Source organism: Malus sylvestris, chromosome 13 (assembly GCF_916048215.2).
Source record: "Malus sylvestris chromosome 13, drMalSylv7.2, whole genome shotgun sequence".
NCBI lineage: Eukaryota > Viridiplantae > Streptophyta > Magnoliopsida > Rosales > Rosaceae > Malus > Malus sylvestris.
The window spans coordinates 5,065,997-5,089,238 of NC_062272.1; the positions used below are offsets into that span (position 1 = coordinate 5,065,997).

At 37.3% G+C, this 23,242-nt stretch overlaps 3 protein-coding genes across 4 annotated transcripts; all 3 read right to left on the minus strand.

Annotated features, from left to right (window-relative positions):
• Window positions 1–1,786: 1,786 nt before the first annotated feature.
• Window positions 1,787–8,554, minus strand: LOC126596050 (alpha-amylase 3, chloroplastic-like). Of its 2 annotated transcripts, none has more exons than XM_050262512.1 (13): window positions 8,207–8,554; window positions 7,806–7,936; window positions 7,670–7,724; window positions 7,472–7,594; window positions 7,251–7,371; window positions 6,381–6,736; window positions 5,309–5,958; window positions 4,746–4,935; window positions 3,784–3,890; window positions 3,149–3,398; window positions 2,915–3,037; window positions 2,647–2,814; window positions 1,787–2,523 (listed from the first exon to the last, which is right to left on the minus strand). In XM_050262512.1, exons 1-13 carry the CDS (start codon window positions 8,477–8,479, stop codon window positions 2,365–2,367), a joined length of 2,706 nt encoding a protein of 901 aa, XP_050118469.1. In that variant the 5' UTR covers window positions 8,480–8,554; the 3' UTR covers window positions 1,787–2,364. The 2 variants fall into 2 exon arrangements, with proteins under 2 accessions (XP_050118469.1, XP_050118468.1); XM_050262511.1 differs by having other exon boundaries at window positions 6,381–6,754.
• Window positions 8,555–10,624: 2,070 nt separating this feature from the next.
• On the minus strand, window positions 10,625–13,678 carry LOC126595884 (mitochondrial outer membrane protein porin of 36 kDa-like). Its single transcript, XM_050262275.1, has 6 exons — window positions 13,375–13,678; window positions 13,196–13,263; window positions 12,435–12,545; window positions 11,767–11,853; window positions 11,410–11,618; window positions 10,625–11,266 (listed from the first exon to the last, which is right to left on the minus strand). Exons 1-6 carry the CDS (start codon window positions 13,421–13,423, stop codon window positions 10,960–10,962), a joined length of 831 nt encoding a protein of 276 aa, XP_050118232.1. The 5' UTR covers window positions 13,424–13,678; the 3' UTR covers window positions 10,625–10,959.
• A 192-nt stretch (window positions 13,679–13,870) lies between these two features.
• LOC126595885 (hypersensitive-induced response protein 2-like) lies at window positions 13,871–18,452 on the minus strand. The gene is made up of 6 exons (XM_050262276.1): window positions 18,290–18,452; window positions 15,953–16,144; window positions 15,657–15,777; window positions 15,162–15,253; window positions 14,983–15,079; window positions 13,871–14,501 (listed from the first exon to the last, which is right to left on the minus strand). Exons 2-6 carry the CDS (start codon window positions 16,139–16,141, stop codon window positions 14,146–14,148), a joined length of 855 nt encoding a protein of 284 aa, XP_050118233.1. The 5' UTR covers window positions 16,142–16,144; window positions 18,290–18,452; the 3' UTR covers window positions 13,871–14,145.
• Between the last annotated feature and the right edge of the window lie 4,790 nt (window positions 18,453–23,242).

The following is a 23,242-nucleotide window of genomic DNA, read 5'->3' on the forward strand; positions in this document are numbered from 1 at the left end:
TCGGGGCTTGATCTTGAATTGGTGGAAGTTCTTCAAGGGCCTTTGGGGCTTGATCTTGAAGGTGGATGATTGTTGATCCGAGGGCCGTCGGGGCTTGATCTTGGAAGAACGATGAACGAAGAACGAAGAACACTTTCTTCAAGGGCCGTCGGGGCTTGATCTTGAATTGGTGGATGATTGTTGATCCAAAGGGCCGTTGGGGATTGATCTTGGAAGGACGATGAACGAAGAACGAAGAACGTTTTCTTCAAGAGCCGTCGGGGCTTGATCTTGAAGGTGGATGATTGTTGATCCAAGGGCCGTCGAGGCTTGATCTTGGAAGAACGATGAACGAAGAACGAAGAACACTTTCTTGATTCTTCGGGAACTTGGATGCTTGAGAGCTTCGGAGTTTCAGAGTTTCAGAGCTTCAAGGTGTAATATGAATTGGTCCTTTCAAATGAATGAAATGGACTTGTATTTATAGAATTTTCCAAGGCCTAATTTTGAATATAATATCCCAGATGAAATAAGTCGTTTCTGCCAGGTGTGGACACGTGTCCTATTTGATGACTTTTCCAACTCATTTCAATTTTCGTCGAGTCACACGCTACGTGTAAAATTTATGTAATACATGAGCGTTGAAACTTTGATTTATCGGTCAACATTTATTTACCGAAATTTCGATGTCTACAGTAGTTCCTGAAAATATGTGTCAAAAATCAATGTGATCATTCCGTTACATTATGATAAAAATTCTGTTAAGTGCTAATGTAGCACATAAATGAGCCTCATAAGTCATTTTTTTTCTTTCTCACAAATGGTATTTGAAATTGACCCATGACATCCAAAATGGTCTGAAATTGAAAATTAATCAATGTAGTTTCTCAAGTAAGTGTCTCAAATCAATGTAATCATTCCGTCACAATTATGTCAAAAATTCTGTTATGTGCTGATGTGACACATAAATGGTTCACACAAGTATAATTAAATTAAAAAAAATTTACAAATAGTCTTAATAATTTAATAGTTAATAAAAAAATTGTCAACCCTAAAACCCAGTCATGCAATCACCTCCGATCCCAGTCCACATTTCTCTACCCCATTTGCCCTCTATTCTCTAAAATAAAAAAATAAAAAATAAAAAAAATCAATACACCCATCTTTACACATTTCGACACCATTCACCAAATTGAACTTGGATCGAGATCACCTTTGGTGACGGCTTGACCCATTGGCAACGATTTTTGGGATATCATCGTTAACATTTAGGCGATCAACATCCTCACAACCTTAATCCTGGAGAGCTTGTTCAGTGATTCCCTGGTGGTATGGTGATGCAAAAAACGGCGAGTTCTCCTTTGAGATAATGAGGTTATAACTGAGGTGCGTCTATTGTTGGTTGAAAAATATTTCCACACCCCCTCTTAGGCCTTGGTTAAGCCATAAGCCTTTAAGAATTTATGGAAGTGATCTCTATTTGGAGTGTGCCATACTATAAGAAAAAAAAATTCATTGTGCAACTTGATTTTAATTTACTAATTAACTACATGTTTAAAAAAAGAACAGAATGGATTGATATGTAAATTAAACAAGATATGTAAATTAAACAAGCTTGACATTTAATTATTGATTTATTATTATAACTTGAGATTGGACGTGATGCATATATCTCATGATCATCAACTTTGGCTCAAGTCACTTGTTTATTACTTTTTATTTTCAAGCACAAATCAGTTAATTATTTGTTGTGTTATATGAATATGTTTGTCTTGTGTGTGTTGACTCTTCACAACAGGTGAAAATCTGTGTGTCAATAACAATTCCATATATAATATATGGATCACATATTAACGATATATCGATCATCCCGTTTCAGGAACAATACTAAAAAATTAACGAGTCCATGCATAAAGTTGACGGACTGGAGCAATGTGAGACAGAATAAAAGTTCAGATAGGAAACTCACTCAACGTTCATGGACCACGAGTCACTGGCATGCACCAATTTATACATTATTGGTTAAAAGCATCAGTATAAGGTGGAGAGTCAACAGTGTGTGTAAGATGGAGCACTGCCCTTGGAACCCAGTACCATGCTCACCACTTCCACACTCAGCCGACTGGCCGCGATTCTGTGCTGCTGAAGCAGGCTGGCCCGTCTCGTCCTCAGTTGAGCGTTTACAGTCCCTTAAATTCGGAAAATCTCTGCCGAAACAACTTCAATTCAAGGGTGTCAGCCAGACCTCTAGAGAGAAGTACATATTACTCTATCTCGGCATCCTTTGATTTGCTTACAATGTAAATATGGGAACTTCCTTATTGAATCATCCGGTACTCAAACCTTATACACTCGAAGTTACATACATACCGGTGCAGAAAAAATTTATGACGCTTCCCAGACCTTGTAGTCTCTTCCCTCAAGGCTTTTATTCCAATTTTGAGGTCCACTAGCAGGTTCGTAATGACCTGGTCCGATTTTGATGGCGACCTTTTCATCAATGATGGCCGCGTAGACGTCTCTTTCTGCCTTGGTGATTTTAACCTACAGTGAAAAGTGAAATGAAATTCAACCTTCGGTGATATGTTCCACAGAAGAACGAAAACAGAAATCTATTTCAACTTATATTTCCTTGTGAATGAGACCGACTTGATTAGCGATACTTACTCTACTCCGACAGTTGAGCTTGTTCCGGTTTCTGAGAGAGATCAGAGCAGCAATTTCAGATTGGTAGTGAGAGAAAATGTGGTCATAGAAAACTGTAGGTGTTCCCGGATGAGTCAAAATGTATGCATATCCTTGCATTTCTTTTTTATTTGGAAACCTCCAATGACCCTTCAAAAGGGAAGAATAAAAGAATTTGTATCTCGATACTTGTAAATATAACTATGCTTGTTTGTAAAATGACAGAATTCAAGATGAAAAAAACTCAAACCTGAGTAGAACCAGTATCATGATTCTCTATGAAAGTGACAGCACGAGATGGCCACCATCCAAGAACCCCTGGAGGCTTACCCTTCTCATCTGACAATCGCCAATACTCGCATCTTTCCAGTGCCTGTATAAGTAGTTCCATGTGAATAAAAGTATCATCCGCCATACAAACATGGAAAGCAAGGTCATAAAAGTTTTAACAGTTGAGTTTTAAATTACAAAGATGCACACTTACTGCATGGAGAATCCCTTTTGTTGTGACATCGAATGCACCACAAGTTCCATTAGTAGCGTTGATCCAATCAACAATTCTCTGCCTGTGTGCATCTTGATTGTGATCCATTTCCCCGTATGTATAACTTAGGGAATCCCAATACTCGCCTACGGCAAAGTAGGGCTCACTGGCATCCATGTAGTCCTTGACGTAGCCACCCCAAAATCCTCTAACGAAATCAAGCCTCCATCCGTCATACCCAATATCGTCCCTGTGACGATCACTCATACATTTATATCAAAGTAACATAGTAAACTTTCAACAAAATATGCAGCAAAAGGGAAATGCACGTCAATTGGATAACACATAACATGTCCATGAATTTTGTAAGGCACGTCCACAAACTGATATTCTACGTCAGAATGTGCATAAGAAATGCATGAACACAACCTCATCACAATAAATTTTGAAATCCCAAGGCTAGGTAAACTTCCATGTAAATCCCAGAAAATCTATAATCTCTATAATTTCCAGTGCAAAATAACTCAAGTTTAGGATATAGTACGTGCTTTGCTCTTTTACATACGATCTTTGTTTTTATTGAGTGAGACAAATTTGAAGAACTTGTAAAAAATCAGAACATCTTAGGAATTCACCTTAGCCAGCATAACCATTCTCTGATATCCTTCCTCACAAAATCTTGTGAATGATCAATGTTTGGGGCAGCATGAAAACTATCTCCACTACTTTTGTTGCCCCTACCCTGTATAACAGAAAGAAGATGTTTTCACAAATCTAAAGTACAGCTACAAAATACAGTTTTCCCATAAAAATGTACTAAGCAAACTTCAGCAATGAAGAGTCGATGAACAGAAAAGTTTGGTTTTCCAGAGATTGGAATTCTTATCCTGCGATGGGATTATACCGGTGTGATGCCAAAATTCTTGGTGAGAGGCCAAGAACGGGTGTGATGTCCCTAGAGTGATTCCAGTTATCCTTTATTGTTGTTTTAATCTATTGTTTTCGCTTCCGCTAAGCTATTAAATTTCTGCTGCCCTACTCTGTCCTACATCACCACATATCACATTTGTTCTGTTTGTCTTTAAGTAACATAAGTAGAGTACTTTCCAAAATAATCAAATCTATTAACCACACACATGTGAAAAAAGACACTCAAGAAGATTATCCAAAGAACAGGTAACATGCTTCGCTAAAGAGTCTGTTATTATTACTTTGTTTGAAGCCAAATACTAATTTTGGTCACCATTTGGTCGATTTGGACTGTGCATGCGCTATGTATATGGTACGGGGTTGTGCAGCACTGGGCACCATGTTTGGGGTTGCAACACTGGGCAGGATGGACATTCCAGAAACGAAGTTTAGAGGTCTTTGGAAGTTTGTCACGTTATAACGTAATGAACTACAGCATCCCATGGGCACATGTGCGGACGTAAAATAAACTGCTGTATCACATTCTAACAAGTTCATAAACTACAGCATCACATGTACGCGAGTGCACATGAAATATACCAAATAATAAATATCATGTCTCTTTTGGAGCATACTAATGAACAATATCTAGAAATGAAATTCAGACAAGCACTGAAAAGTTGTATACCTGAAAATGTGGATCATCTGCAACAACTGCACGTTCATCCCAATTTAAACGACCACCAAATATATTCCAAACACCATTTTGATTCTGATATTCTGCACAACGGTGATTCAGAACAGCATCTCCAAGAACTTTTAAACCGGCATCATGGAATGTCTTCACAGTCTCCTTCAGTTCGTCCATATTTCCATATCTGAGAAGTGTGAACAAGAGCAATCACTACTTTTACATTATCCTTCCCATAGTGGTACTAACTAGCATCTCTCAAATGAGAGTTCAGTATCAAGACTAATAAAAAAAAGTAACTCGCTGCACCATATAAAGAAATTTTACTACAATAATGATAAAGAATTCATCCTTAAGACTCACCACATAACTGGTATGTTGATAAACCCGGCAAGAAGAGGCATGCCGAACTACTTTTTTGTTTATTCAAAAAATTTACAGAAGAAAATAGTTGTTTGGTATGTGTATATATGAGAAAACAAGTGACAATGGTTATCAAAGTGAAACGTGGAATGAACAGTGAATACCGTGACAAAAGTATTATGAGTAACATATGGTACCTGGAGTTCATATTGTATAAATCCCTCGGCATGTACCCTTGAGGCGACACAGAATCTGTAGGAGGTGGGAACCAAATCACAGTGAAACCTAGTGAGGATAATTCTGCAGCTTTACTTTTGAGTTCCTCGTACCATCTTCCAGATTTACTAGATTCCCAGTTAAAACCTTGGCACAATATTTCAAAACCTGTTCCTGTCCCCGAGCATATTTTGGCAGGGGCGACTTTCACCCTTTCAGTTTCTGCAATGATTTCCTCCGGTAGAGTTGGAACAGTAGTTCTGAAGATACTATACGCTTCAGCAGCCAATTTTTCTATTTCTTGAAGAATGGTTTCTTGTGCTTCTTTGGATCTTTTCCTTTGACTCTTCTCAGAGGAAATATCACTCACCAAGTTCCTTATTTCATTGATTATACCATCGGTATATGCAGTAAAATTAGTTTCTCTACTTCTGTCAGGTACCTGAGCATCTTCAGACTGAACCTCACTATGCACAGCAATTGAGTTATTTGAGCTTAAAAGGGGGATGTAGAAGTCATTTCCCACACAATTCAACCACATAGTTTCATTTAGTTTGAAAACAAAAAGAAATCCTGCGAGTCCTTCTTCCAAGGTAAACAGTCCAGAACATCCATTTCCATCCTCCCTTTGCTGCACACAAGTTGTCCATGAGAATAACAAAATTGATCAAGAACATAATTCATTCTTGACAAGTTTAATAGAAACATTCTTTAGTAGGCACGACACAGCTAATAAACTTGCTAATGCGAGCGTGAGGATGCATATAGCCGGAACTTATATGCACTCACCACTTCTCTATCATGTACATCATGTACACCAAGTATGTATGCACTCAGAAATTTCTAACAAAACCCTCCTACTAGAAATTATTCCTTTCCACGAAAATTCACACAAAAAATTTAACAGCAATCCCATAACTAGAAATACAACATCCACAAACATTCGGGTGTTTACACCACAAGAAAGAATGGTCAATTAAAAATCTATGAATAAATATAAACCGAACAAGAGAGGAAAAGGAATAGAAAAGAAACAGAAAAGGTCATAGAAACCTGTAATCGAGTCCGCAAAGCCTTGTCCTTGAAAACTACTGTTTCTGGTGGATGCGGGGCAGCTGGAATTTCCCATCTTTTAGCATCATCTCTGCAAACTCCCCAGTGAACAACAGCATGATCAGGTAAATCTGTTTCCAAGTATAGAAGATTCTTAGTAGTCTCAGGGCACTTCCTAACGGAAACAGTTGCTGAATGGTTAACAGCAATTTCTTTTGCAATTGGCAGTTCTTCATAGAATCCTTCTAGACGCATAGTTTTCTGTTGAGGGTCTCTGGATTCACTGCTGCTTTCTTGATCTTTGGAATTTGATGTTTCTGCTTTGACAAACACATTGGATAGTTTTCCCAAAGTTCCTAGAATAAAAAAGAAGACTATCACTTTTCACTCAGTTCAAGTTGGACAAACTGTGGAAATAAATTGAAACTACAAAACTAACCACCCCTAACCCACCTCCTCCACAGCCGAAAGGAGTGGGTCTGTGTGGGCACTACAATTTAGCCACGACTGCGAGACAGACACTTAGCTCAGCTGTTAACATTGGTTACATAAGAATATAGACTCACACTAGAAAAACTCGGAAAGGTAAAAGAAGGGGAATAATTCATGCTACTAAACAACACCTGTTTTCCGATTCTTTAACTGCATCTAAGGATAAACAGAAAAGGAATCATTTTTAAAGATCTAGAAACAACGGAGTTTCACTCTTAAGCGAAATTAGGACAGTCGGCGCTCCCTTGGGGCTTTCGTTACACCATTTCTTAATCACAAATTGGTTCTGAATGAAAATAGTAGTAAAGTGGAAAAGATTCAACAGTATCACAAACAAAATAAATCAAGCAAACCAGAGGATAGAGTGGCTTTGACAACCTGACCACGCGCCCAAGGCCCTTGTTGCTCCAACTACATTGTCATCGTCTTGCAGGTAGCAAACGAAAGGCACTTTAAAGTCTCTCCCTCTATGCTGATACCAGGCACCGGTTTCTTCATCCTGCAACACCAAAAGCCCCCAACAAGAACAGAAACTAAAGATGAATAACATAATAGCCAGCATATATAACATAAAGGGCTTAATAGTTGAAAATCACAACCTTGAGAACAAAATTTATCGCTGCGATTGCGCTGTTGGGTGTAACATCAATCTTCACTTCGTGAGATGTATCGCCTCCCACCGGCGACAACGATTCCTTCAAGGGTGTCTCTATTGCATAGTCCTGAAAATCCACACGTATATTAAACTCATGCCAACCAACAGCTCTGCAATCAAACTTAAGAACCCAAATACGTACCTTGATGGAAACTGAACCAGCTGGTCTCATTTCACTAGGAGGCTGATCCCATTCACTGCACAATGCAAACATACATTTTAGAGAGAGAGAGAGAGAGAGAGAGACTGCAATCTACCATTAAAGTCTGAAACTTTACCTGCCGACGTCATCCACATAATTAACTCCCCAGTGAAGAACCCATTTTCCAGGAAGATTACAACCCACAGTCAGCACCCAATTCTTTGCATCCTTCCCATTATCTAATTTCACGATCATCTTTCCCTCCACCTACAATTTCAAACAGACTGAATCAGATAATTCAGAAGAAAACTCGACTTTCTGTTTGGACGCAGAGAAAACAGAGGAAAAAAGAAAGAAAAATGAACCAAAAAAAGGAGCACCACTCAAAGTTTCCAGCTTTGAAAACACTGTTCATCGAGAGAAATTCCAGAGCTTCAAATTCGAGCTCAATAAATGGGGCTACAAACTCAAACAGTGTCGACAACCCAAAAGAAAAGGAAGCAGCAAATTCAGAAATGGCGGAAAGAAAGCACAGACCACTTCAGTTCGCTTGAGAGGGAAGGTCTCCTTGTAGAAGGCGTCGGCGAATTCGGTGGCCTCGACGGTGGCTGTATCGGTGGAGGCAGCTCTGACACTGAGAGTGGGAGGCTGGAAGTTGCAGAAGCTGCGGCCATTGGAGACTACTAGCTTCTTTGGAAAAGCAGTGAAAGAAGAGCTGAGCTTTAATGGGTGCTTCGACGGCGGAAGGCGGTGGCTGGGTTTCTGTCGACGGTAGTGGTGGAGGAGGGGCTCTATCCTAACCGTCGACATGGAACGAGCAACGGCCACTCAGGCGACTGAAGAAACGAAACTGATGGACGGAATGTAAGTGAAAGAATGAGGGAGGAGAGGAGAAATTTATTTATTTATTTATTTTGAACGTTGTCATGGATTTGGATCCTCTCCTGAGCAGGAGATCAGGATCCTCGGGATCAAACAACATGGGCCGTTGGATTTTAATCCAACGTCTATAATTATTATAACTTTTAGATGGACCCCTGTTTATAGCCGTTAGATCAAAATCCAACGGTCCATGTTGTTTGATCCCGAGGATCCTGATCTCCTGCTCAGGAGAGGATCCAAATCCATTTTGTTGGTCGAATTATCAACGTCTGTCTAATCTCAAGCATGTCGGCTCCAACGACAAAGCTTTCAAGACGTGGTCTAATCTCATGTGGTTAACAGCTCGTTTGATATTACTTTTTAAAATTATATAAGTGTTTTATCAAAATTAAATTGCTTTTGATTACGTTCGGTAAAAAATTTTAAAAGTACTTATGCATCATAGAGTTTTATAAAAGTGTTTTTAAGATGAAGTAATTTTCATGGAAGTAAACACCAATCGAAGCCAATTTCGCTTGTGCATTAAACAGGCTTTTAATAAAGAGATTTGAACTCAAGTATAGAACAAGCCAATTTCGAATACTAATCAATTAGTCAAAAGAGCATAGTTTTCTTTTAATCGGATTAACGGATTTGAGTCTGTTTTCACTCACCTTGAGGAGCAAAAACGGACCCAGTATATTTTCTTGTTTCAACTTCCGATAAAGAAATTTTACTATGAGTGAGATGAATAGAAAAATATATAAATGATTACACTCAAAATTTTCCCGTAGATGAGAAGCGGTTTTTCGTTATCATTTTTTAACAAATATCTGACAAATGATGATTAAAGTAATGGGATATTTTCTACCAAATTAAATCGGACCACTCGATCTGTTTTACACGTTCCGAAACGTTTACGTTCACGCAAGAAGCATCTTTTGGATGTTCTCTTTATTTTTCCCTCTTGCGAATGTCTCGTGGAGTACGAACCCTCTTGTCTTGTCCACGGGGTCCCGTGCGTACGAGCATTTTTGTATCGTTAACAACTTTCAAGGAACCGATCGCCAGATCCAAAAGCAAATGACCAAAAAAAGGCCGACCGAAACACGAAAAACACGATAACTTGTGATCTATCCTAAATTTGAATTTACCATCAATTCGAATAGAAAATTTAAAAACATAATCAAAATTTAGACCACAAATAGAATTTTAGCCAACTATTATAAATTCTCATAATTCTAATCAAAATTTGATATGAAAATACTTTATTCCCCTCTCTTAACTAAAATAATTACAAAAGTATATCTTCTTCATTCAAGTTTACAAAAACCTATAGCTTCTTCATCTTCATCAACTGTCAGTCGGTAACTTCGTCTATTGAAGTCGTCAGAGATTTGTAGATTCAATTCTGGTGAAAAGAAAACGGAGAATCAACAAAAACATCAAATCACTATAAAATAAACATTAGCGCGATGCATTTCCTTCCTTCACAAACGAGCTTCGTGATGACTGGTAAATAAGATCCTATCAACCGATTCCTTTATCCAAGTCATATGATATATCGATCCAATTCCGACCAACAGGCTCGTTATTGAAAAAAACAAAAAAACAAAAACTTGACAATGGGATGGATGCTGTGGTGTTTTAGGGTTTTATGTAGTTATTTTTTTTAAAGAAACCAAATCAATACGAGAGTAGAGCAATACTGACTCTGTTGCAGGAAAGAGTCGGAAAGACTGCACAAAAGATGGAGAAGATGTAGTTGTGTAATTATTTAATTAAAAAAAGGTATTGTAGTATTTTCATGTCAAATTTTGGTTATAATTATAAAAAAGTTATAATAATTGGTTAAAATTCAATTCATGATCAAAATTTTGGACAAGAATTGTCTACCCTTCCTTTTTTTATGCCCTTTCATGCCCTCCTGTTTGTATGATCACGATTAAGCCACGTCAACATTTTATATTACTATTCATTTTTGTCTTATTATCTTTATAAAAAAATATATATAAAATATTAACTTAGCTTAACCATGACCACACAAAACAGAAGAGCATAGAAAGGCATGGAAAATAGGAGGGCAAACAATCCTTGTCCCAAAATTTTGGCTATTTTACCAAATTTCCCAATTCGAATTCATTTGCAACTATAACACCGGAATAAAACTTGGGGTTACGGCGATTGACAAAAACCCACATTCAGTATACCCTCCGTTAAGATTTGGGTTGGATCGACATTCAGAAGGAATGACATGACATGGTTCGTGCCAATTATTTTATACAACGTATGCCGGAATCAAATATCACCATAGCGAAAGGACCAAGTTCATCAGAGAGAATTCGCCTGCTGTCTACCTACCTTTCTGCCCCCTCCATGCGAAAGACAGAACAATCAACACTCCGTTTGCACCGGATACCTGCCTACGCCTAGGGCTTGAGTGCCAAGGCTAGACCGACCTTTGCGCTCTTCTCTATTGCCCTGGTATCGACCTCTCCTGAGATGGTGAAGAATGACTTGGGACGCCACTCGTGCTGGATGAGAGCGCTTGCCCTGCCGTAGTTATTCACCCGAGCCTTCACTGTGGTTAGAGGGTCAAGTGCATGCGCTGTGCCGATTGTGAGGCTGTTTTCATTGCTTGAAAAGCTATGGGACAGCTCCGCACCAACAGCAGTGTTGGTGAGTGGGCTTACAGTGTGGTAGTAGGAAGCAGTAATAGTATCAGCTTTATCGTTCCTGTATATCCACCGACAATATCAGATAAGCACCATCAAGCTAAACACGCACATGCAAAGACCACATCAACCTAAACACGCACATGCAATAAGCCCAACTCAACTCGAATAACACAACAAAATATTGTCAAAAGAAGTACTCACAGTAACAGGGAAGCAATGAGGTCAGAATGGGTGAAATTCAACCCTGCATTCACTTTGGTAAAGTTCCCAGAGGCAGTGTCGAAAGAAAGATCGGTTCCCAGAGAGAGAAGATTGTTCCCCACAACCCCAGAAAAGTTCACAATCGGATTGGCAGTCAAACCAATGCTGGTACTTATCCCAGCATACTCATGCTGATATTGGAGTTCCACCTGTTTACAAAATACCCAAGTTCAGACCATAAAGCAATGATATGTGTGCATATCATGCCCGATATGACATGCATCGACAGAGCAAAAAAGTGAACACAACTGAAGCAACAATGTTACCAAGTCAGAAAATGGACACGATGATTCTTACCTTGCCAGATCTCTGGTCAGGTGCAATAAAGCTAAAGATTGCCTTGAGACCAGGTGAAGGTTCATCAACAGTAATGGTCGTGATAACCTGCACGTTAACATACAATTATCAGTCACAATAACAAGGTATTATATTATGAAATTCATATCCAGAGAACAACAGGAGAATACTAAGATTACAGGTGTAACCCTGTCTCGAATAAATTCACGATATAAGATAAGCACATAATTATAAGAATCATACACAAGATGGCGAAGCCAATGCAATACTGTAACACAATATTATCAGCCAAGTAAATGTAGACAATGAATTTGTAACAGTTTGGCCTGTATGGTTGCACTAACACCACGAGATGTGCTTACAGTCTTATCTAGTAGTTGGGAAGAAAAATGAAGAACTTGTAATATTAAACATAGCATGCGTCTGAGATTTATACAAAAACAAGTTTCATGTTTTAAATCACACGGAGCACATCTTCAAAGTACCAAGATAAAAATTCAAAAACTAGCTAAGAAAACCATAAAACCTCGTATTGATCGTACAAACAAGTGATAAACAGTAGTGAGTACCGGGACAGGAAGTTTCCAGCTACTGCATTGACCTATTCAAGTTCTTTACATGAGAAGGAAAAAAAGCTAATGGAGATACAATTAGTTCTGTTGACTTACGTTAGAGTTGGTGTCAACTTTCACATCAGTTGTGATGTTCTTGTTCTTCAGCTGAGTACTGACATCCCCCAAATACAGATCACCCTTCCTGATTCCGGTCGAACTGATTGCCTTGAGAAGTACAACGATTCAAAATATCAGAACAAAACAAAGTCGGATAAAACAAAGCTAATATCACAGGGAGTAGGATCCAATATATATACAAAACACATATCGTAAATCTTACATAGCAAGCAGAAAATTACAAACAGAGCCTGTAGAAAAGGGCTGAGCCTATATAAAACACATATCGATAAACAATGTACTTTTGCGTGCTCGAGGAGTAAAATATTTTTTGACAATCAAAAAAATACCATGCCATTTGCACATATACGCGAAAGAGCGAGCTGAAAAACCATAAATTCGACTAAAGCAACCGAAAAAACAAAATTACAAATGCAATGGCATTGCAAGATTAACTTAACATAAACCGGTGAAAAACCGTGCTGCAAATCCAAAGAACCCACAGGAACAAATAGCAATCAAACAGTTGATTTATGATTTAGCTACAAAACAATCAACCAGTCCACTAGCTCGCATTTCGTTAGCCGAAAGAACGAAAATTAGCTAACCCTAAGTAGAATGTAAGTGCAGGCCTTAAAATTCTTGTATTGATCGTGTGATTTGAACGATTTGATACAGAAAAATCACATCAAGGAAAAATTATAAACTTTCTCAGCAACCAAACAGAAGGAAAATTTTCAACAAAATATAAAGCTTACAACTCCGGTGGAAGTGTAAGTGGTGACGGTGAACTTGTGGTCGCTCTGGTAATCCTTGTAAAGAAGATCTGCACGGTAAAAAGCAAAAAATAAATATTTATGAGTGAAAAATTAATAAAAATGGAAGAAAAAAAATTAGGAAATACGATAAACCAAAGAAAAAAATGAAAAGGACGGACCTCTGGCTTTCTTGCCGATATCGAGGTAGAGTCCTGGGCCCTTCACCATGATTGTTTCTCGAGAAAATTTGGAAGGAAAATTTCAGAGAAATCAGAGCTGGATTTGTGTTCTAGTTAGAAGACGAAGAAGCGAAATGGATAAAATCTAGAACCCCAAAAAAGGGTGATTGCTGAGACTGAGAGGAGAGGCGTGGGCCGTTGGATCCTGTACTGGGTATAGGTACGGGTTTGTGGCCGTTGATTTGGAGGAGAGGTTCGGTGCTTTGATGACCTCGAGAATCGTACGAGAGGTTGCTTCGGGCATATTCGGCTTTTAGGTGCTGCTCTATGACACGTTGCTAAATAATATTAAATTCATTTTTGTGACACGTTGCCGGTTTCTTTTCTTTAAATTTTTCTTCATATATTTTCTTGATTTCTATTTAAGAACGAGAAACCCACAATTAAATTTAAACCACAAAAAATAGCAAATTAAACCAGAAAAAGAGCAAGAAAATTGTAAATAGAAAAAGGGGCAAATATTTTGATTAACTTGTAGACTATATTACAAAGTTGAAGCATCACCCTTCAGTTTCAAAAAGCCAAAACAAGCATAGAAAACTCACACTGAAAATTATATACGTGATGATACGTCCATCAATTCAACAATAAAATTAACCACGCTGTTTTAGATCCTAAATCACACCCAAATTCGAGTCTAGCGTAACCGCGCTAACAAACCATCGGAAGCTTAAAGATGCCGAGCCTCCCACTACTTACCATGTAACGGCATTACACCCGACTTCCTTGAAGGAGGCCGTCTCTTATCTGTGAAGAGATATCTTTCACAGCACCGGGTCCGTGCGGGATGAAAACCGAGTTGGACTTTGAGGACGCACCGATGTCCTTCAATGTGTCGAAGTACTGGGTCACCAGAACCATGTCCATGACATCCTTGGATGATGTCCCGGGTACGTTCTCAGAGAAGGCCAGCACACTGTCTCTCAGCCCGTCCACAATGGCCTGGCGCTGCCTTGCTATGCCGAGCCCCGACAGGTACTTGGACTCCGCCTCTCCCTCAGCTCGCTTAATCTGTAGTATCTTCTCTGCTTCAGCTTTCTCGGTTGCAGCCAGCCTCATCCTAGCAGCTATTAGTTATTGGAAAACAAGCATACATTAGTCGTTCTGCGGCTGTTACGGCCAAACAAACTTAATAATTCAAAGAAAAACACTTATTGCAGGTGCATTTGCGTTGGTGTCCTGCAAAAAAGGAATTATAATTCAAAGAGGCGCATGAGACATCTCGGTCTCAACACTTTTCATGTTCCAAAGTGCAACGGAGGAGAATCCACACCGATGCTATTTAGAAGATAGGAGTGGAAAGCCTTATAAAAAAGGTCGTACCCAGTGCACAAGGCTCCCGCTTTACGCAAGGTCTGGGAGAGGTGAATGTCGGCTAGCCTTACCCCCATTTATGGAGAGGCTGCTCCCAAGTCTCGAACCCGAGACCTACCGCTCATGGGCGAAGGCACTTGCCATCGCACCAAGTGCGACCTCTCATGAAAAAAATCCCATTCGTTTTAACTGCCAGAAAATTCTATCAGTCAATATTTAAACGAAATATTATACCTGCATTTATCTCATTCATTGCTCTCTTCACATGCTCATCTGGTTCGATATCCACAATTAGTGTTTGAACTATCTCAAACCCATAATGCGACATGGCCTGCGTATTGACAATAAATTACTAAGCATAATAGATGTTTCACAGCTGGATTCTATACCGAACAAGGCAGAAACACCCATACCTTTGCAAGTTCATCTTCCACAGCTTTGGCTATATCATTCTTCTGCTCAAAGGTCGAATCTAGGTCCAACTTTGGAACGCTTGCCCTGATAACTGAAAAGAAAAATAGAATTCCGTTGGTTTAAACAACCACGCCATACTCCTCTCCAAGGTACGATGGCTTGAAACAAGAATTAGCTAGACTTAAAAGCATTGAGCCTAAGAAATATCCCTACACCGAAACTCAATCCATAAACCAAGCAATTTTCTGTTTTACTCAAAGAACAGTCCCATCTCTAAACAGCTCCAAATCATGTTTTAAGAAAAATTTAAACGAAAGCCCCCATCAAAAGTCGATTGTAACAGTTATCCACAAGCTGCACTATTTTCTACCCAGTGATAAATGATGATTCATGACACAACTGAACTAGCTATTTACATATATTTTGATTGCTAGAAGGAAAATAACAACCAAAAATAACTTGTGTAATTATGAGTTTCAGTAATAAATTCATACCGTCAAAGACATAAGACTGGATCTGCCCTCTGGTATTGCTGAGCTTGTAAAAAGCATCAGAAGCCTTCTCAGCCAAAGCTCGGTATTGAACAGAGGCAACCACAGTAACAAAAACATTATCCTGAAGAAACACCAAACATCAGAATTGCAAGATAGATTGAACTTCAAATTCCAAACTCCGACTTTGTTACTCCAGTACTAAGAGATACTCCTACAGTGCGTGTGCAGTGCGCTACGGTGCATGCTTAGAAGGTCATAAAAATCCTCTTATTGAAATGAATCAATATGAAACGAACCTTCGTCTTTGTTTCACAACGAACATCCAATTGCTGCACACGTAAAGAGAGATGACCAGCTATCTGGCTACCCAAACACCATGGCAAACAGTGACAACCAGGTTCAAGCACATCATCGAACTTCCCAAAAGTTTCCCTGATAGCAACAGTAGACTGGTCCACTTGAACACAACCAAGAACTTGTCCCATTTTCTGATTATGCCAACAACGGTAATCAGATGTTAATTGTAATGCAGATTTTTATAGTCAACTTAAGAAAATTAAATTTTATCTCAGGAAGAAGGATTACGATATCTTTTAATAAAGTACATTTTATCTCAAGAAGAAGGATTACGATATCTTTTAATAAATTGCAATAACCGTCACATTTCAATTTCAATTTAAAGAAGGTTTATACAGGCAAGGCTTGCTTTCAGAAACAATATATTATGACACTATAAAATACTATACAAATTTCACCAAGTGCACAAGTAACCAACAAGATATGTTCAAACTTTAGTTCTCATCGCAATGCGAACAAATATATAAGGATGTGCTATCCACACATCCCTTTTTATTTCTCACACACCCCTTATTAATTTCTGTCCGTTGATCTTCTTCAATTCATCCAATCCGACGGCGAAAAACCAAAAAGGTGTGGGAGAAGTAAAAATGGATGTATGGATATCACACCCCATATATTAAAAACTAAGGACAACGCAGATGAGCTGCCAAATGGAACAACTGGCTAAGTGCCTCAACGCTGAACTGTTCAACCAGAGCTGGATTGTTACAAACCTAAGCCTTGAACTAATCAATTTGTATTAAATAACAGCCGTATGAAGCTAAAATCGACTGCGTCACGCGTCCACATAATATCTCTACTTTTAGTTAAAAATAACAGGATAGTCTCAGTTTTACTTTTATTGAGTAACTTCCGTCAATGATTCAATCCTTATACACACGCCTTACCGGCTTGACCACAGAGGAAATATTTACTATAATTTAAATAGATAACAGTAATCTGCAACATAATAAAGAAAACAGCCACAAGATAACAAAAACGCTAGGGCTACCACATATTTAGACCAAATTTTATAAATAGTTTGTCACCACTGGATTATTACTTATATATTATTGACAACACTTAATATGATTTGCAAATTTGAGCTTAAAAGTTGATCTACCTACATATCAATATAAACCTAACAGACCAAAGCGAGTTCAATAACGAGAGTTTTTTTATGTGTCCGAAACATTAGATGGTACGCCATCTATTATTATATAAATGGATGGAAATTTTTTTAATGAGAGAGGAAGGGCATGGTCTTGATTTTGATTCTCAATCTCTTGATTGATATTTTTGATAAAAAAAAAAAGTGAAGTGGTCGCAGATTTAGGTGATGAAGGGAGCGATGGGGTTGTTGGGATTTCCGACAAAAAGTGGGTGAGTTTGGAAGTGGTGGAGATATCTTGGTTTGCCGGAGGTGTTTGCAGGGGGGAGGATTCTCTTCCTTCTTATTCTTATCCCTTCCCTTCCCTCTTCTTTCTCTCCTCTCACACATTATTTTTTGTCTTATTATCTCTATAAAAAAATCAACATAAGATATTGACGTGGCTTAATCGTAACCGTTCAAATAAGATGAAAGATAGGATGAAAGGGAAAGAGAAAGAGATTAGGAGGAAGATAATCCTCCTCCGTTTGCAGGAGACAGTGAATCGGTGTTAGAAGCGAGAAAAGTGAGGCCCAAACCTGATCCTCTCCGGATCAGTTCTTCCTAACCTACCAAATCAGAGAATTGAAATTTGATTCAACGTCTGCAAATTATTATAACTTTAAAGTGAGTTCTTGGGTGTAAAAATTAGATTAATTAAACGAATTTCTTGATTTGGTAGAATAGAGGAAGAGATGGGTCTTTCTTCAAAATTATACTGGTGTGACCCATATTTGACAAAGTGTTTACTTGGGTACAGAGTCTATCCATAATTGGGACCCGTATGCAGTATTTGAGAAAGTGTATGCTGGGCCAGGGCAGAGAGTTAGTCAATGCAGACTTGTTTTTTGAGCGAGTCTCCCAGCATTCCTCAACAACTAATATTAATAAATAATTACAAAATAATCATACAACAATTTCTCAAGCAAATTTATCCAAAATTATACCATGTCAAATCAAATCACACAAGTTTCAGTCGGAAATTCAAGTAAAATTAAAACTCCAACCGATTCACGCTGTAAAATCAAGAGCTAGAAGAACCAGAAAAATAAAAAAATAAAAAGAAAAAGCAAATTCCTTTGAAAAATCGAACAATTACAGCAACGAAAACGGTAAGGAATGCAAAATTAGAGCGAAAATTCACCTCAGGATGGAAGCGTTTGTCTGCGAGGCTAGCGAAGACGAGAAGCGGCCACGTGAAATTTGGGAAATAGGAATTGCAGAGAAGTGGATATTTATAGGGCCGCGAAGGGAGTGGAAATTTTGGGCGAGAGGGTTTTATCTTTATCCGCGCCAAGGAAGAAGTTCGGGTCGCTTTCGGGGACAGCACAGCTTTGCGCAGAATTTTCCTAGGTGCGTGACACGCAGGTTCTGTGGCCACCTCCGTACCGTATCTTTTGGTAGAACTTAAATATGAGATTACTAGTTTTAATAATAAGATTAATTTTATTGATGATGATTAGGCTTTCATGTGATGTGTTAATGCTTGAATTTTACTTGAATTTGATCTAGTGTGGTCCTTCTATTTTATTTATTTCCCAAAGCCTAGGTATCTCATACCTCAAAAGATAGGACTAATCTTTAATAGGGCTCGAAAAAGCTCTAGGTATTTCAGTTTATTCTTGACAACAATCAAATGGCACATGTTCTTTTAAAACTTTTAACCAGGAAATCACTCATATTTTTATCAGTTTTATATCTCATACCCAAAATCAAAGAGTAAACCTGACTTGAAATTCTACTGTGGTCTATGAATGAATGCTTAGATTTCAATCTCACTCTCAACCCAAGCCAACCCAAAAAACTAAAAATAATTTTAATTAATATTTGTGGTTTTTTTTTAATTATATGCAAAGAGTATGTTTGGAAGTCCTTTAAAAATTATTAAAATGTATTCAAATAACCAAATATGCTTCTGACAACGTTATCATAAAACATTATAAAATGTATTGCACAGCACATTAATCACAGGCAAATTCCTTTTCTAATGTAGTCCCAATACCACGTGAAGCCGTAGTGTACTAATGTTAACCCCCTAGTCAATCACTAAGCCAAAGTAGAGCCTTAGCTGCATAAAATTTGTCGTGGGAGATCAAACTCAAGTTGGAAGATCCTCGACAATTGCTTTTTGAGTGCTTTTACAAGAAGCACTTTGATTTTGAGAACTAACTTTTGCACACCCCTTTTCTCTCATACACATATCTATTTATTTATGAACTTTGAATTGAATAAACAAACAAGAATATGCCTACTTATTTATTTATTCAAATAACATAAATAAATAAGACTGTGCATAAAACAAATAAATATGCGTAAAAAAATATTTATTTGACTTTTTATTAAAAATATCGACATGCTTATAATAAAAACACTTTGAACTAAAAATGTTCAACGAGCAGAAGTGCTTCCTCTCTCTAAAGTTTACAAATTTTGTTAAAAAAATATGTTGAATTGAGGAGTACTCGTGTTAGTGACATCATTATACATTTATATGACGTCTGAAGAAAAGTCGAAGAAGCGTGGGCTTTCATTTGTTTGTCATTCAACTGTTTGTGAGAAAATCTGGATTTTAATTGGCTGCTGGTGACTTGTCAAAATACATTTTCCTAATTTAATAGATAATTGCGAGCAAGCAACCATTAATTTTCCTAAAATAATATATAATTGCTTGAAAGCAACCGTTGATTTATCGGTATAAAATTTGGACCCATTAATCAACATTTTGTGGTTAATATATAATTGGTTGACCCAGCTGGTAAACTTGTATTATGGTCTACGCGCTGTATCATTATCCAAAAACAAAAAGGCCGAAGATGAATGAGGAAACTCGGCAGCACCTACATTCCCTTTTCAGAAGAGAAACGTTAAGGAAATTCTCTTAAAATTGTGACTTTTTACGTATTCTTTGTAATTTCATGTTTTTGGACAAACTATCGTGCCAGTATTATACAATATTATGCAAAAAACGTGAGGTGACAAAGAATCCATGAAGAGTTCCACTTTGAGAGAATTTCCTTAGCAATTCTCTTCTCATAATCAGTAATAGAGCCACTTGACGACCAGGAAAGACTCATGCCTACCCTGAAGTTATTTCACTTTGTCGCTATGTTTGTGTGCTTTAGGTTGGATACTCATTCTTCAACTTATGTGCTTTTGCTTCCAACTAGTTTTATTTTGTTTCTTTAATTGATTTAAAAATGTATTTTACAATAATATTGTTATGAAACCAAAGAGTTATACGAACTAACCTTCCCTAGTTAGTTCACCATTTTGCATGATAGAATGTTGTTTTACAGTCAAACTCGTATATAAGAAATAGAGGAAGAATTTATCTTGAAATAAAATTTTCATAGCTGTAGTTTTGGGCCATGATCCTTAATTTTCATTCAACTTATATCTAGAAACTCATAAGAAGCCAGTGCTGATGATATAACTATCTTAATTGTATTTTTTTTCGTGACTACATTACTCTCTTTTGATTAAAATTTCTTTCCACTACATAAAGTGAAACTTCAAGTTTTCTCCCATTAGTTATATTATTTTTGTCCAATTGTTTTCATATGGCTTAGAGACCCCTCCTAGCCTCGATTTCTAACTCCACCGCTACCCGAAATATCCCCCCTCTTTCTATTCTTGTGCTTCGTTTTACATGAAAAACGTTTGCTCTACTATTTGAGAGAAGCATGCTTTCTTCAATTTTATTGTGAACGAAGACGACCTAGTTTACCAGACGCTGATTAAAAAATGATTAAAAGCATAGCATTTTTTAATGTCTAAAAATGAGTTTGGCTGCTGTTGGCAGAAAAAATTGAAAGTATATCTAAGTCATAGAAGCGCTTTATGAAGAAGTACATGTGAATGCTTATTCATGAAGTACTTTAAAATGTTAACTCCAAACAGGTCATAAGGTATAACTTGTATTAGGCTATACAAGTGAGCTTCCGACTCATTACAATAAATACTTTGTAAATATCCTATAATTTGACAAATTACTCATACCAATACTAATTAAAGTTACAGTATTTCTTTTTACTTATAAGATTAAAGTTTTAATTTCGAATCATTTAAATAACGAATTTAATAGGCCAATTCGTCAGTTGTCCAAGATCAAATCCAAAGCCTCACATATCACCTCGCATTTTAATCATGCTTCAATTCAAAGCCCCACCACCAATAATGCTCTCTTTGTCTCTTATTTTGGAGAAATATTCAGGGTACCAGGCACCTGTGCTAGGTGATGTTTCCACTAGTGGAAATTTAACATTTAAATATATATATACTTTTTAAAGGAAAACTAATAAAAATGGTTTGAAAACTTTGAGTTTTAATGATAAGGACAAAATAAAGGGTAAAGTGAATAGTACTAGGATTGACTTTTTAGTGTAAAAATGTGTTTTTTCGTTAAAGTAAACAGTACCAGGTGCTTTTTGTTAAAGTTCCATTTTTTTAATTAACGAAATTTAGGTGTTATATTCTAACAAGTGGAGAATACCACTTGGCACAAGTGATGAAAACGCTTAAAAATTTGTCCTTATTTTGACAATTATAGTAGGTTATTGTTTCATATTTTGCCTTCTCATCCAATCACGTCTCACATCAATCAATACTAACAAAACAACAATAAAAGAATAATATCATAGTTAAACTTTCAATGTTTAGGATGTTTTTCACTTTCTCTCTTAAAAGAGAAAATGTCCTTAACCATGGTTTGTTTCACGTATTAGATGACCAAATATTTTTTCACTTAGATGATGTTTCTGCAAGGTCTATCTCTTTATTTTGTGTTTGAATTTGGATGATTTTTTATTTTTATATACATACAATATTCTACTTTAAGTGGGATTGTTAAAAATCAAGATTGGTTTTTGGATGAAGTTTAAATTAATCGCACAATGAGTTTAGGTTCAAAATCTTAATTCAAGTCAAAGAAGGTGAGATTCGGAGGTGACAAATTTTTGGTGGAAGAATGATTTGTGAGGTGTGCAGTATATAAAAAAGAGATCGTGCAACAAGACAAGAACTTTCAACTTAACACACAAATCAACGTTCTACGCGAAAACCTCACACCTACGATTGGCTACTCACCCCAAACATTCTTTACGATTAAGACGCTCATTTTCTTTGAGGATATGTGTTCATAATATCAATTCGGTAGACGGCCAAACCTTAATATTCACTCGCTTGAGCTCATTAGTAAATTGGCACGCCTACATTAGCATTCGAGCTACTAAAGAAATGATGTAGTTAGCTCTTAGTTATTCAGCATATGTGCCGTATAGGCTTTGTAATTTTTAGAATCAACCACCATACAATTGATCGCCTACTTACTAAGTATCGAACTTAACACAAATATAATATGTACTTATCATTCATAAAAGTTGAACCTTAAATAAAAAAAAAGTTAACTTTAATAAGAGTTGATGGATTTAGAATGATTTTCCTTCCCAGCTCCAGAACACGACGCACTATCCCATGATTCTCCTTCCCAAGTTTGACCTTTCGCCTGTTGGAAAGGAATACCGCTAGACAGTAATATATATTTACTATTTAGATTATTTGATCATGTATTGCAGGGAGCTGAATCGTTTTTTCAGAGGAGTGTTGGCAAGCATGGAGGCTGTCTACCTAAGCAGAAACCCAACTGCAAAAGCAATCTTGGAGCTTGTTGGGTCCGCTTCCGATGAACAAATTTGCTATGATCATTTTGCATTCAGGACTTTTGGGGTAACTCTGTTAAGACTTCAGACTTTGTATATGATGATACGCATTCATTTTTGTTGACAAAAATCGATGTTCTATAGAATCTAAACTACGAGCATAGTGTCCTAGCTAACTGACTTAATTAACATATTCATTTTTAATTGATCTCGTTAGCATTGTGTATTGGAGTTTGTTTCAAATTTGGAACAATAAATAGGTGAATGGTTATGGGATTGATTCCATGGCCAAAATTTTCCTGGATTTTGGGTACACGCCGCGGGAGGAGTTAAGATTCCCAGCTAAGAAATTGAGAGCATTGTGGTTTTCTCCTCCCAGTGTTCCCATTCCTCATGGCGGTATATACATACATACATACATATATATATATATATATATA